Raw genomic sequence first — 15,205 nt, 5'->3', positions numbered from 1 at the left:
GCCGATCTCCTCGTTAAAAAATCTCGCCACAGAGAGCAACAGGCGTACAACGGTACAATTATTCAGCCACTACACTTCATTCATAGTTAGAAAAATTGATGGCAGCACTACACATAACAAGAATTACACAGAAACGAACTTCACTGTAGGTTCACAACACGTACATGAAAATTCCGGCAGGTACCAATTCGCTAGAAATTTCTTAGAGGAATGTGTGTGAGGTCCATGTACTGTTAAGTAATGGTAGTATATCTCAACGGAAAATATATGAAAAAAAATCTATTTTTTTAAAGCTTCTACCTCTTGGTCAATATTACCAATGAAATCCTCGACGCATGCATCTCATCAAATTAATAGACATTTTCACGAAAACATGAGTTTAAAAAATTTATTCAAAACTTAGCAAACTTTTAATCGAAAATTAAATACAAAAAGAAATATACTTCGTCCAGAAAATAAGTTTCGTAAGTTTTAACAAAATTTTAAAAAACTAATAGAAAATTGAAATTTTTTTGAGGAAATTAAGAGGCATATTTTGGGCAGATAAATCGGTTTCCTTTCTTAGTGAATAGAAATTGGGTGTCACGCCCCTAGAGACCTGGTCACGTAAAATTTCTGACAAATAAAAATGATACTCGCACATGCGCACTGAATATAGCATATCTGGCCGTAAAACCAACCCGTCAAATATTCTAAACTTTCATGACACAGAATTTCATTCAGATTGAAATTACAATGAATGAGGTGTGACTAACGAACTAAAGTTGTGGGGAACGATGGAACCTGAGAAGAGCAATACAAATGAAATCGTAAGAAAATAATGTGATGTTCCGAATGGCATTATTAGCACAACGTGGCGAACTGACGCGAAACTATGCATTACTTAAGAGAAAAAATAATAATAAAGCGATATATCCAAACAAATATATAGCTACACAACGCCAAAACATCAAATTTCGAATTCAGTTCGAAATATATAAAAAAACACAGAAAATTGGCCGTATTACAAGCATGGCTAACCATGTTGGTTTCTAATACAGTAGAATCCGATTTCTACTTATTAGATTTCCATAAATTCTCACTTACTTTCCCCCCCCCCTCCCGCCATCAAAAACACCATTTTAATGCCAAAAACCACTCCTATTCATATTTTGTGACTTCTTGGTACAGGTCAGTACTTTATACATAAATGTATACATAATGCAAATGTTATATACTGTACGTTTTAAAATTTTATTACAGAAAAAGGAAGTCCAAGAATATAAATATTGTTACGAAAATTACGTAAATATTTCTTATTTGTCATTTATTGTCATTTTTTGCCTGTAAATAGTCATTATCTTATGCGAAAATGAAAACATCGCCTTATTGACAACAAACTTATCGAATTTTGGCGACAGCTCCGACGATTTGGTGACGTCATTGCGCCAAGAGACTAGGCCAGATTATAGCCACTAGAATAAGGGTTCTATCCTTATCTAGTCGACTTAGGCCAGATTAAGACGACTTCATATACTCATACGACTTCGTGTATTAAGGGGTTCTAGGCCAGATTATAGCCACTAGAATAAGGCCAGAGATAGTTGATATTCCACTTTATTTCTTTTGATTCACCATTATTTCTTTTTGATGAACCTGAAAGCCATCACAATTTCAATGAATATGGCAGAAAGTAATTGTTGACCACATAATTACTTCCTGCAATCGATATCTAATTTAAAATTTCCTATATTAGGAGGATCTATTCTATACAATCTACACTGTCTTCTAATTTTTCAATCATTGATAAAAAAAAACTGCCATCGTTTCAGAATTAAGATAATGTTAAGAATTTATAAATGAATAAGAGCCCATAAGATACCTTGGTTTTTAAAATATTATTCACGTATAAAGCCCAAAATATTCATTCGCATTCTTTGGTCCATAAACAAAAGCTGTAAGAGATTTATTTGCTTGCATCGCTTCATTAATGAGTAGAGGCAAAATAAATAAAAAAATCTCCATCCATATCTGGCGGCTTCATCATCACCGAACCTGAGAAATATTTTCCATACACATGGGAATATTCATAAACAAAGTCAAAATAAAATTTTTCGTATGTCCCTCGATCTATATGAAGCCCATAAACGAAATTCCGTGCATCACAAACAAAGCAGCAGAAATCATTACCTCAGAAATATTTTCAATGTATCGTAAGGTTCATAAATAAAGCCCTCAAAATAGTTTTGTATAAATCTCTTGTGATCCATGAAATAGATTCCGTGTATTCTTTTATTCATAAGCAAACTATATGAAGCCTACCGCAACATTCATAATTAAAGCCAGTGGAATGTTTTCATGCATCGCAAGATTCATAAACAAAGCTTATAAAATATTTCCGTATGTTCCCTTGATTCATGAAACTCATAAACCCAAATTCCATGCTACCTCGATTCATAAACAAGAAATTTTCATCACAATACGTTATTGCCCGAAAGTTTATGGAATCTTGTTTTTTAGTGAATAACTCTTATAGCACGCATTTAAGTTACTTGCATTTGAAATGGAATTTTTTGAGAGAAAAAGAAAAGCATTTTTTCAATAACATAAAGAGCATTTTTCATAAAATAATAAAAGTTGTCTTACGTGTCCCAAAAGTTTATGGAAACTATTCACTATACGTGCAAATTTGAAACTCGTAATAGTGACGCAAGGCTTCAAACAAACCTACAACTGCAGTAAGATGCATCTTATTACGTCTTCCTTGAAACCTATAAATACAGTAATAAGGTGCGAGAGAATCTTTTGTTTGCTAAACAGTTTGAGGTTGAAGTTGCAAAGTAAACCTATTAAATATTTTTAATGGCTTTGAATCGTTTCAAAGAGATAATTTATCACGTTTTAGCCGGAAAGACTCCTTACCATCCAAAGTCATGTTCTGGAAGACCACAATATACGACTTCACAAGAAGATAGGTTGATAAAAAGAATATCTACCACATGATGTTTATTTGCGGAATTTCTCGGATCTCTGGTTTGAATATATCGCCAGTTAAGGCTTTAAGAATTGAAAAACTGATTATATAGTTCATATAGAAAATTGTCCATGAACTAGCCTTCTCAAAGCACTGCATTTCGAGATGTTAGAGTGGACTCGAAACCACGTAGCTTATGGAGAGAAATGGATGTAAATGACGAAAATAAATGTAATATTTAGATGTCCTGATGAATATACAGTCAAATCCCGTTTTAACGAATACCGTTATAGCGAAATTCTCGTTTTAACGAACACTTTTCTAATTTTCTAATCCTTCAGATAAGTTTGCATAAGAAAAATGCAAAAACATGGAATTCCTTTATAACGAAATTTCAATTTAACGAGGGGATTTCTCCGGTTTCTTGGAGTTCGCTATAACGGGGTTCGACTGTACAAAGTTTTGTCACCATCCGAGGGGAAAAGCTATGGTCATACTTCAGCAGACGTCAGGGTGGAGGTTCTACGACGGTATGGGCGACCTCTACATTCAATGGGCACGCATATTCGGCAATCCTAGATAAGAGGCTTGACACACAAAAATACATGGAAAAGGCAATATAGGAAATCATTTCATTCTTTTTGGTTAAATTTTAGGGGTTCAGAACTGGTGTTTTTCAACAGGAAAATGCTCCCATGCATATGTTGAACGTTGCGAAAACCTATTTCAAAATGAAAAATGTCACTCTACTGGACTGGCCACCGACGAGTCCTGATCTCAGCAATATACTCTCGTCAAGTCTACTCCAATAGACGACAGTTCAACTCAACGAATGCTTTGAAACAAGCCATAGAAACTGAATAGTATAATCTGGACCCACAACTCCTATAAAAAGTTTAGTTCTTTCAATGGAAGATCACTTGTTTGATGTCGTTCAAAATAACGGAAAAATTATTAATTCGTAATTAATGGGCGTTTGTCAGATATTACAATACGTTTGATTATTCCATAAACTTTTGGGACACGTAATTTTAACAAATTGACAATTATAAATACAATTTTTTATTATTTTAAGAAAAATGCTCTTATATTATTGAAAATGTTTCCCTTTCTGTGTGAAAAAAAATTGCATTTCATTACACCGCGTGCTACAAAATTTATACAGAAAAGAAACAAGATCCCATAAACGTTCGGGACATGGTGTAGCTGCATAATCACAGCTGATTCGTAGAAAATATGGATTATTTCCTGTGACTTTCCTATTTTCGTTCGCCAAACTGCATACGTTTGGGGTTCTGAAAAATCGTGGGGTTCTGAGAATTACATCTTTTACAATGGAAATTCTGAAGCGCTATAAAATTCCCGGCTATTATTCATAATGTATCGTGAAGGGCCTCTCTAATGCGTTTGTTCCTTTTTAAAGGTGGAATTTCCAAACATTTTTCAACACGAGAAGGAAGTTTATCATCAGTCAAACTGCATGGGAAGGGGGTGAAAAGTTGGCGCAAGTTTCGGAAAATGTAATTTTTTAAGAAAAGAAAAATGTTTGGATAACCAGAGATCGTGTCACGAGCATCTGGTGAAGCAATTAAAGAAACATCACCGACACCTGTGCCAGGCACTTCCATGATACCGTTATTCTTTTTTAGCCCCGTCCTTCCCATCCGCTTTTCACGTTACAATTCTAACGAAATTTTCTTGCCTCCTTATACGATACGAAAGTGATATTTTACCGTTTTGAAAATATATATATTTACCCCGCTTTTCTTCTCATGTATTAAATAACACGTGGAATCCCCCCTTTCAGATCCGAGAGATCCAATGCGTCGTGAACATGACGTCTGGAAGTCATCAGCAACATAGAGAGATGAAGCCTGTCAGTGGTGCCATGTGCGCTACGCACCAGCTGCCGAGACCTCAGACGAGCAGAGCGTGCACCACCAACCCGTCCTGTCCGAAATGGGTGGCTGGACAATGGTCAGAGGTGAGTACGATGTGTCTTTTGTTTCTTTTTTGGACATTTGAGAATCAATGAAACATTTTTGAATTTGAAAGGTTGTTATTTTGATCACATAAATGGGTCAGATGATTTTTGAAAGCGCCATCTGTTGTCAACGCCTCTTGGTTTTATTTCGGTTTGCTTCTAACACTGTCTGTCGTCGATTATCATAACTATACAGTTTTAAAGCTCCTTTAATGCGACTTGATAAGAATAAGAGACGATATTTTATTCATTCTTCTGTTTAAATTGAAATTTCATCATTCGCGGTTTTTTTGTTTATGTGTGTTTTCAGGACAGAGGCGCCGTAGAATTGGCGAGGCCTCGAGCAAAATATTCTTCAAGGACACCCCTAAAATTATGATTTGCAGCAAAAGTTTTTCCCAGTTGCGCCAAGATATCTTCGCAAATAAATGATATAACGTTTGGATGAGAAGTCCTAAATACAGTAGACTCCGTTTATATTACACTCATGTCCATAAATTAAGGATAATTCAGAATCACACGGAAATCGAAATCTAAAGTAAAAATTTCACCTGTAGAATTATCACACACATCTGCAAGAATGATATGCAAATTTCAGGAAGCCACCAGATGATGCCGATAGTACGTCACAATGACGAAAGTGTAAGAGCGGGGGGGGGGGGGTATATAAGGAATGGTGGCAAAGAAGTAAAATTGTTCACAAGAGTTCTGTAAGGCGCTCAGTGCCATAAGCGAATAGTTATGACACAGAAGACGCATGTGGATGATTTTTTACGTGGTAGAATTATCGGCCGCCTGGAATGTTGGTGTACTCAGATGGAAGTATCCGAGGAACTTGGAATTACCCAAAGTGTCATCTCTAGGCTTTGGCAACGATTTCAAGATAACGGAAATGTCACTACAGGTCGCCCCCGAGTTACAACGCCGAATGAAGACCGGTATTTGGCAGTAACTGCCAAAAGAAGCAGCAGACGGAGCACAGCATCCGACCTGTCTCGTCAGCTATCTGCGGCCACGGGTACCACAGTTTCAGTACAGACGTTTGGGAGATATTGGTCTATATGCTCGCAGGCCTGTCAGATGTGTTCCGCTCACGGCAACTCACTGTCGGCAGCGATTAGCCTGGAGTACAGAACATGCAATGTGGACATCGTCACAGTGGGCTTGTGCGATGTTTTCCGACGAGTTCAGGTTTAACTTGCAGCCTGATTCACGTCGGACTTTCATATGGAGAACGCCAGGTACCCGTTACCACCAAGACAACATCATTGAACGACACCGTTACGGTGGTGCAGCATTGCTCGTTTGGGGTGGACTGGGTTCCAGAACAGATCTGCATGTTCAAACCGGAACCATGAAAGCCCAAATTTATCGGGACATCATTCTGGAACAACATGTACGTTTGTTTAGGGGTGCCATGGGCGCAGAATTTGTGTTTATGGATGACAACGCCCGTCTTCACCGAGCAAATATCGTAAACGAATGCCTTGAATCTGAGGATATAACCCGTATGCAATGGCCAGCATTCTCACCTGACGTGAATCCGATAGAGCATGAGTGGGACATGCTTGGCCGACGAGTTGCAGCCCGTCAACCACCTCCTACATGTGTACCGGAACTTCGGAGAGCATTGCTTGCTGAGTGGAGTGATCTTCCCCAAGATCAGATCGATAATTTTATACTCAGCATGCCTAGGCGTTGTACGGACTGTATTTCATCGCATGGGAGACATACAATGTATTAACCATCATACCGTAGTTTTTATGAATGGTATCATACATACACCATCGTTTTTGTTCTTTATCTTTTGTTTAATAAATGGGCTTTATGAATAAGTAACGTTTGTTTTGTTTCTGAACCTTTATTTGCCGGAGTTGGCATTATCCTTAATTTATGGACATGAGTGTAGAATAACTGATAACGTTATCATTCTGGAATTGTTATCACTTTTGTAAAGTATGGAATGAACCAGTATCATAACATGAGGAAAAAATTCATTCAAAAGAATTTCGACATGTTATCAATTTTTTATATTTGCATATTTTGAAGCTAAAGTTTGAATCAGACTGTTTTCCCTCAATATGTTATCGCTATCAATATGCAACACTATGTAGGAGCTCAAATGGCTCCCTTGTTGATAAAAATTTCCGTACCCGGTTGAAAATGCCCCAATTGGATCATAATAGCCACTATGGTCTTATGTACGCGTAGCGCTGCTTTTGCAATGGCTTTCGTATGATGAAGTCCCTACGTAAGATAGTTTCCTATAGTTGCTGCAGTTCTTGGTCAGTTTCTTTCAATTGACCATATTTATACTCGATCAGCCGGAAGACTTTCACAAGGAATCTATGAAACGCGCGTACCATAATACATATTAGACGGTTCCATTCTAACTCCTCACAATTTCTAAATATAAAAAAGAATTTTAGTTTAAAGAGGAGGGAGTCCTATTTTAGAACAATTGAAAGAAAAAAATTCACGATTTAACATTTTGAAAACATGTAGGACGGATAAACGGAGTTGTCAGCTTCCATACATCCCTATAAAGAGAAGTCGTCTTTCTCTACATCACAGGCACCTTCAACCCGTTGCTCGCGAGCACCACGGTGCACCCTTGAAGTATCCAAAGTGCTCGCGAGCGCTTAATCAACGCAACGTTTCAAGTAAAGCACCTTGTAAAAATTGCATTCAAAGATTGAAATCATCCTGATTTCATGCATTCGTATCGGGACACATGGCCATCGTACTTGCAACCGGGATTTTTCGGATGTACTTATTAATTGGTTATTGTTATCAGAAACACCGACACCCGGTGTGATCACATTAAGTGGCGTGCACTTATAACAGATTAATTTCGTATTTCTCCTAAAAAAAGTCTCAAAATAGTCGATCCTTTCCTAATTTCTGTTAACGCCTCATTATAAACACGTGGACGTTGCGTGTCATTTGTATGACTGAATGGATGGTAAGAGTTTTCAGATGTTCTACACACGGATTTGAAGTACATACTGTCCATGCGCAAATCAACTTTATGCATATTTGAAAAAAATGTTTCTACACATCGCGATTTTAAGTTTGTTTCCCTAAAGCAGAATCTTTTTTGCATTGCAATATATACGGGAAAACTGGCTGTATGAGGAGATATTGATGTTTAGGAAAGGGAAACTCACATTTCTGCCCTCACTGGGACTTGAACCGCGGTCTCTCATAGTTCGAGTCCCCGATGAGTCATCAGAGATGATTTTTTTCCTTTCCTTAACATCAATATCTCCTCACGCAGCCAGTTCTCCTATACACAGGGTGTTCACTCTTACCGTTGTCCAATAGCTATTTCCAGAACCGTTGGTTTTAGACAACTTTAAATCAGAAGAAAAAAAAAATTCTTATGATGTCGCCCATCATCTTAAATGCCGTTCAACTGAAAAAAAAAATTAATAAAGTTGAAAAATTTAAATTTTCATACGGTCCCCTTATCCTCTAACTTCCAATTAGAAAGTTGTTGCCTCGTCTCTCATGATGCTAACGAAAAATTTTCATGTTTCTAAGTGCAATAATTACCAATATTCAAAAATCAGGGAAAAAAAGAAAAATAAAGCATAAACTAACGGACAACGCTCCTTTCCCCTCATTTATGCTGTTCTTTCCCCTTTTTTTCTGGGTTTTGAATTTAAATACCTCAGCGAATATTTCATTACACATGGAAATTTTTTGTTGGCCTCGTGAGAGAGAAGGCAACAACTTTCTAATTTAAAGTTGTCTCTAAAACCAACGGTTCAGGCAATAGTCATTGAACAACAGTATAAGAGTGGACACCCTGTATATTGTACTTACAAAGGAAAGAAGTCGTCTTTCTCTACATCAGGAATCTTCAACACGGTGCTCCCTGAAGTATCCAAAGTGCTCGATGGTCGTATTGGATTTCGTGCTCGCGAGCACTTGATCATCGTTCCCATTAAAACACCTTGTAAAAATTGCGTTCAAGAATTAAAACCATCCCGATTTCGGGTACAAGCAGTGCTCGCTGAAGGAAAAAAAAGGTTAAAGACCTCTGCTCTACTTGTTTTGCATTGTTCTGCACGAGCCCTCAACTCACTGGAAATTTTCAGCGGTAAAGGTTCGCACTACACATAACAAGCATTACACAGAAACAAACTTCACGGAAGGTTCACTATACGTACACACACATTCCAACGTGTACCAATTCGTTAGAAGTTCCGCAGAAGAATGTTGACGAGGTGCATGTGTGGTTTAATAGCAGTGGTAAAAGTTCGCACTGATAGTGTTTTTGAAACTTTTCTTAAAGTTCTTCCCGAGATTGTTCTGCGGGCAGCAGCGTCGATTGTTTCGCAACGTACGTCGCAGCTTTTGGCATATTCTGCTCAAGGGGTTTGTTTTAATTAATCTTATCATAAATACCAAAATTACTGCTCACACGCACGCCCACTTTTCTATAGTTATTCATCGGAACACCTCATTGCTTCTGTTCATATTTTAGTTTCTTTAAAAAAGTTTTCTGTAACATCTAAATTCATTAACAAAGAGTTGGTAAAAAACCTTCATGAATAGCGTGATTCATAAACAAAGTTCATGAAAAAAACCATCAAAATCTCCACGCACATTCTCCTCAATCAAATCATAGCAAAAGCCAACACAAAACGCTCGTTTCATGAACAAAATCCATGGAATTCCCTCTATTTATCACATGATTCATAAACAAGGCCGTAAAAATCTTTGAGATATTTTCATGCAGCCCTACGTTTCCAAAAAAAACCAAAAAAATGAAATCATACATTGCATAATACATAAGCAAAGTCTAATGAAAAATCCTATGTATCTTTGTCTCAGCCCAAAAACTACGTGTAAGGTGATTTACATTTTTCGTACGTATCTTCTTAGTGCACGGCGAATAATTGCATGGCATGGAACACGGCATATCAGAAGAGGGAAGTCTATTGCGAAAGCGACAACATACGCTGCGACGAAGAGACGAGGCCGAGACGCAAGAGAGAATGCTTCCAACCAAAATGCAAAAGCCTCTGGAAAACTGGACCGTGGTCAGAGGTATGCATCGCTTTTGACCTAGGCCCCCGAATCTAGTCCATTTTCGTTTTCTCTCACGTCGTCACGATAAATTAAGATCGAAATAAAAATTTGTGAGTTATCTAACTTTCCGACATCTTAGTCTGGACCACTCTTACCAGACACGAGGACCGGTTCAAAAATAGCAGAAATAGTAGCGTGACCAGGTGCGTCTGAATTTTGGGGCACAAAAAAATGTTTATGTATACAGTCAAACCTCGTTAGCGCGTCACTCCGCTTACCGGGTCACCTTTGGGACGTCCCAATTATCCTCAGGCAGGAATTGGCACAGCTATGGCTTACTCCGTTTAAAGAGTCACTCCGCTTATGAAGTCATATTTTTGCTCTCCCAAGAGTGACTCATTAACGAGGTTTGACTGTATATAGGACTCACTTCACCCCGATTTTATATATATTTTTAGTGGGGTCGGCACCTATTATTTCAGAAAATTAAAAAAGTGCTGATAATAAATAATATATAGCCTAATATAATAAATATCCATACAAAATATTTTAAACACGTAATTTGATAATTTAATTTAAATATTAATAAATTTAATGCAATAATCATAATTTTAAACATAATATAAATTAACACAAAACAGATGGAAATTCGATATCGAAGGTAATTTTAAATTAATGAGGGAAATAATTCCCGAAAATAGTGAAAATTTTAGAATTGAAAAATAATTAAAATAAATAGTTCCAGCACCAATGAAAATGCAGAATTCATCAGAGAAATAATTCCAGAGCTGATGAAATTCCAGCATTAAATGAAGATTCAGAAGTAACGGAAGAAACAATTCCTGAATAAATGAAAATTCAGGATTAACGGAAGAAAATTACTGAATTAATCCTGAATTTTCATTAACGGAAGAAACAATTCCCGAATTAAATGAGAATTCAGAACTAACGGAACAAACAATTCCTGAATTAAATGAAAATTCAGCACTAACGGAAGAAACAATTCCTGAATTAATGAAAATTCAGCACTAACGGAAGAAACAATTCCTGAATTAATGAAAATTCAGCACTAACGGAAGAAACAACATTCCTGAATTAATGAAAATTAAGAATTAACGGAAGAAACAATTCCCGAATTAAATGAAAATTCAGAATTAACGGAAGAAATGATTCCAGAAAAAATGAAAATTTGGAACCAATGAAAGTAGTAATTCCAGAATCAATGAAAACTCAGAATCAACGGAGATAAAAATTCCACAATTGATGAAAACTCAGAATTAATGCAAGAAATAATTTAAGAATTGGTGAAAGCCTCCAAAGCTCGGAACCCGGTGCGACCGCACCTGTCCATTACCTCCTAGATACATAATGCATCTCTAGAAGGTAATGACCTGTCGCACACCCCTAAGGGCGGCTCTGATCTTAGTCTAATAGCCGCTACACACTGCTTGCTAGAGTGGAGCAAACCATGGATTAGAACATAGTCTCCCAAACTTTTTGTTCCATCGCCCCCTTCATCAGAAATTTTCCTCTCATCGCCCCCCCCCCAACTCAAGTAAACCCATAAGATCCTATGTTAAACCAGTAGGTTATATCGCCCCCTGGTGGGCGATGGAATGGTCCAAGGGGGCGATATTGCCCACTTTGGGAAACACTGGATTAGAACCATGAAGTCCACTACTTGTTGTGTGTCAGAGTAGTCTAGCGACCTTAAGTCAAGGCGATTGAGCGGATTTTTTTTCAGCTTCAAACATTCCATCCTTGCTATTCGTCGTCCCACAAGTAGTGCCAAAACCTCCTAGAATCTAGTCTATCTAGAAGGCTCTGACAGTACCTTCTCGCTTTTCTTCTCGTCGCGATTCCAGCGATTTCTTCTCCTTGGATCTTTTCTCATTAGCATATTTTTCGTCCTTCGCTTTCAGAATTTCTTCTGTAGTGTTTTTTCTTTCACTTCGCATTCGAGATTTATATAGGCATACTACAGAGTACGTGATTACTTTTTTTTTTCGATTCCTCAATTTTAGTGCACAGCTACGTGCGGGGACAAGGGAATCCGGACGCGAAAAGTGGAATGCGTCTGGTTCGGGAGTGGTTTATCCGCTGGAGTTGGAGCATGCAAAGACGAGAACCCTCCCGAAATTGTATCCCAATGTCAAGGTCCGCCATGTGCCGATGGTAAGCGAATAGAAAATTAATTTTAGCATTGTGCGCAAATGAGCTATCGATGATTCGTTTTTTTTTTAGATAGTAAGTGTCCGTTTTGATTGAATTGTCAATGTATGAGGAGGGATATTCTTTAATTAAGGATCGTCTGACAATATCTTTTTAAAAAAGCACGTCCTCAAAATTAGTCAGATCTAGGAAATGGTCTGAATGCCACGAGTGATGCCATAATTCGTGAATGTGTGAGTAAACTTGTTCAAGAAAAGCCCAGTGCGAACCATGGAGTCCACGGTTAGGTGGTCTTATTTCGCAGACGGTGGGCAGCTCGAACATTTACACATTTCTATCACACGAATACGAAGTGCGCACACTGATGACATGATTCAAAATCATGCTCGTTTGTGCGTTAAGAAAAACAGAAATTGCGCGTGTGAGCAAAATTACGGACACGTGCATCTCAGACATACAAGGTGCATAGGAAAGTCCCTTTATCCTGGAATAACTCGCGAACCGTTGATTCTAGAAGCATACTTCCAATTAGAAAAAGTATCCGAAAAACGTTTAGACCTCAGATAAGTCATTAATATTGCAAGAGATTGTTTACTTATTAAAATAAAACAAATTAACTTTTTATTTGGTCACTGTTCTAAGAAACCCAAAGTTAATTTGCTTTATTTGAATAACTAAACAACCTCTTGCAATATGAATGGCTTATCTGAGGTCTAAACATTTTTCGGATACTTTTTCTAATTGGAAGTATGCCTCTAGGATAAACGGTTGGCGAGTTATTCAAGGAAAAAAGGACTTTCCTATGCACCCTGTATATTGCTAAATGATTTTTATTTAAAAAATATCCTTCGTATATAGTAGAATGATTAGGGTTCGAAATCCTCAATTCAAGTTCTCAGATTCTTTGTTTTCTTTTTGTTCAAATAGACTCGGATTGCGTGAACCAATCGAGTTACTGCGAAGTCGTTCGGGTTACAAACCTATGCAGAATGAGCCAGTTCAGACTCCAGTGCTGCGCCTCATGCACCCAAGATGGAGAAGTGCTGTCTCCATTGAACTAACCATATGGATGTCTACTTCTTCAAGAAAACAGACTACCAATGCAACTGCCACATAGAAAGATAAACAAAGGAAAAACTGACTTGGTGCAACTGGTTCCTAGGAACTGAAGACCACGTCTTGTAAATGCAAAATACTTCTGTCGCCAAAAACACATAAAGACTCGAATATACACTCACAAATTATTGTACAAGAAAATTATGTGTGTGTTCCAAAAATGAAAATCCTAAAAAGTGCACAACCCAGCTTTTTCTTCAAATAACTTTTTATGGATAACATTTGGCTCGGAATTAATTTCCTTTTCCACCTTACCTCGCCTTAAAAATATTAGATATTTCTCCATTCTTTGGCTTAGTCTATTAGAGATTCACAAACAAATGCACATCTTTGTTGATTCGACAAATCGAAAGTTGGATTCCCAATGACGATTGTTCAAACATATCAAAAAAATTCCAGAATCGATTTTTTTTTTTTTCATAGTTAGTAGCCACGTGAACAAATCCAGTCGTTAGAAGTCTCAAATTAAAATCCAGCACCATTTCTCATAGATGAACAGGTGATGGCCAATCAGCGTCATGTACATATATATATGAGTGTATACATACTTTTCTTTGTATATATTATACATAAAAAATATGTATAATATACACACGTCTATACGCAGTCGAATCATATTATTGTGACCACCTCCTACTATGTACACGTATAGGCACATATGCAGGTATATACACCTACAGCAGCTTGTCATTTGGACAGTTGTTTTAAGAGATGAACTGCGCAATAGCTGCTGAAGGTTGATAGGCATACCACAACCACTCTCAACAAGGATGTTTACATTTCTAGCAGCATGACCCTGCTGCACTAGATCCCTGAACAATCAGAATCTTGTGATTGAACTGTGCTCACGCCACAACAAACAGTTGTGATTCATGCAGGTGTACCAATATAGGACCTGTTACTAAAAACAAGGGGTCATATGAGTTTAAAGAGTGATGGAAGAGTGTAGGCAATTAAGGTACGACACCTCCGACCAGAAAACGAAGACTACAAGAACACCTGCTCATATATCTGTAAGGATAAAGTAGCAAAATTATGGTCTAACGATGTTGCTTTCGCATCACCTACTGGTAACTATGGAGAACCCTACTCGATTATCTATCCATCTCTGAGAACCAGGCGTTTGGTGAAGTAGATATATTTTCAGTGTTCACCTACATATAACAGGACCTTTTACAGCAAGACAAAGCACCATTCATGTACCCCAAAGCATAAGTGTCACGAAGTCCGAGTTTCCGCTTTGGTCTAGTAAATACCAAAGAATCATAACCTAAAACATTCAAAATACTTCAATCTCTGGCTGGTTGGGCCTTCTTTACGCCACCTGCAAAAGGGTGATTGTCCTGCAATACAATGCTGCTCTGTATATGCAAGAGAAAAAACTTTCAATATAACTTATCCATTCTAACAGAGGTTTGTGGTATAGAAAGTGTTTGATTTAGCTGGTGTGGTCACAATAATATTACTCGATTGTATAGATAGGAAATTGTCATTCCTTCCCTTTAATACAAGTCTATATTTGTATCAGCACAAAAAAACATACATCCACATACGTTCCCTCCAAAGCTGAATAAACAATAAGCTTGTTGCCAAAGAACATACTGCATTTACTGTCGAATTCAATTTTAAAATGTTAGTAGTTATATTGTTCAAAATCCAATGTTGACACAAATAGCCGTCCAGAACCCTCTATGCAAAAAACCACAAAACTTGTGTGTTCAATTAAATAAATGTTGCATCTCTTATATCCATGTGTATCATGTTTGTGTATTCTATTCATTTCACACATCACATTTGTGAATATTTAAAAAATGATATATAATATGATGCAAGAGTAAAATAAATAGGCCAAACATTCTGTAGCTGCAAGCATTGTGATACTGAAATCTACATATATTATTTAAAGGGCATACTCGATGGTTTTGCAATTCTACAAA

At 37.3% G+C, this 15,205-nt stretch overlaps 1 protein-coding gene across 1 annotated transcript in view; it reads left to right on the top strand.

Moving 5' to 3' along the window:
- The window catches only part of LOC149085717 (protein madd-4-like), a 114,013-nt gene extending 99,056 nt beyond the window's left edge, over positions 1-14,957 (top strand). The window contains exons 16-19 of the mRNA XM_089232107.1: positions 4,761-4,937; positions 9,834-9,998; positions 12,005-12,155; positions 13,080-14,957. Of these exons, the coding sequence (XP_089088233.1) occupies positions 4,761-4,937; positions 9,834-9,998; positions 12,005-12,155; positions 13,080-13,213 (627 nt within the window). The 3' untranslated portion in view covers positions 13,214-14,957. The remainder of the gene's footprint in view (positions 1-4,760; positions 4,938-9,833; positions 9,999-12,004; positions 12,156-13,079) is intronic.
- The last annotated feature ends 248 nt before the right edge of the window (positions 14,958-15,205 follow it).

Source organism: Pholcus phalangioides, unplaced genomic scaffold (genome assembly GCF_987345545.1).
Source record: "Pholcus phalangioides strain wild (caught in Gottingen) unplaced genomic scaffold, Ppha-v1.0 ptg000005l_1, whole genome shotgun sequence".
NCBI classification, from domain to species: Eukaryota; Metazoa; Arthropoda; class Arachnida; order Araneae; family Pholcidae; genus Pholcus; species Pholcus phalangioides.
The sequence above is the reverse complement of the archived record's forward strand: the minus strand, read 5'-3'. Positions and strand labels throughout refer to the sequence as shown.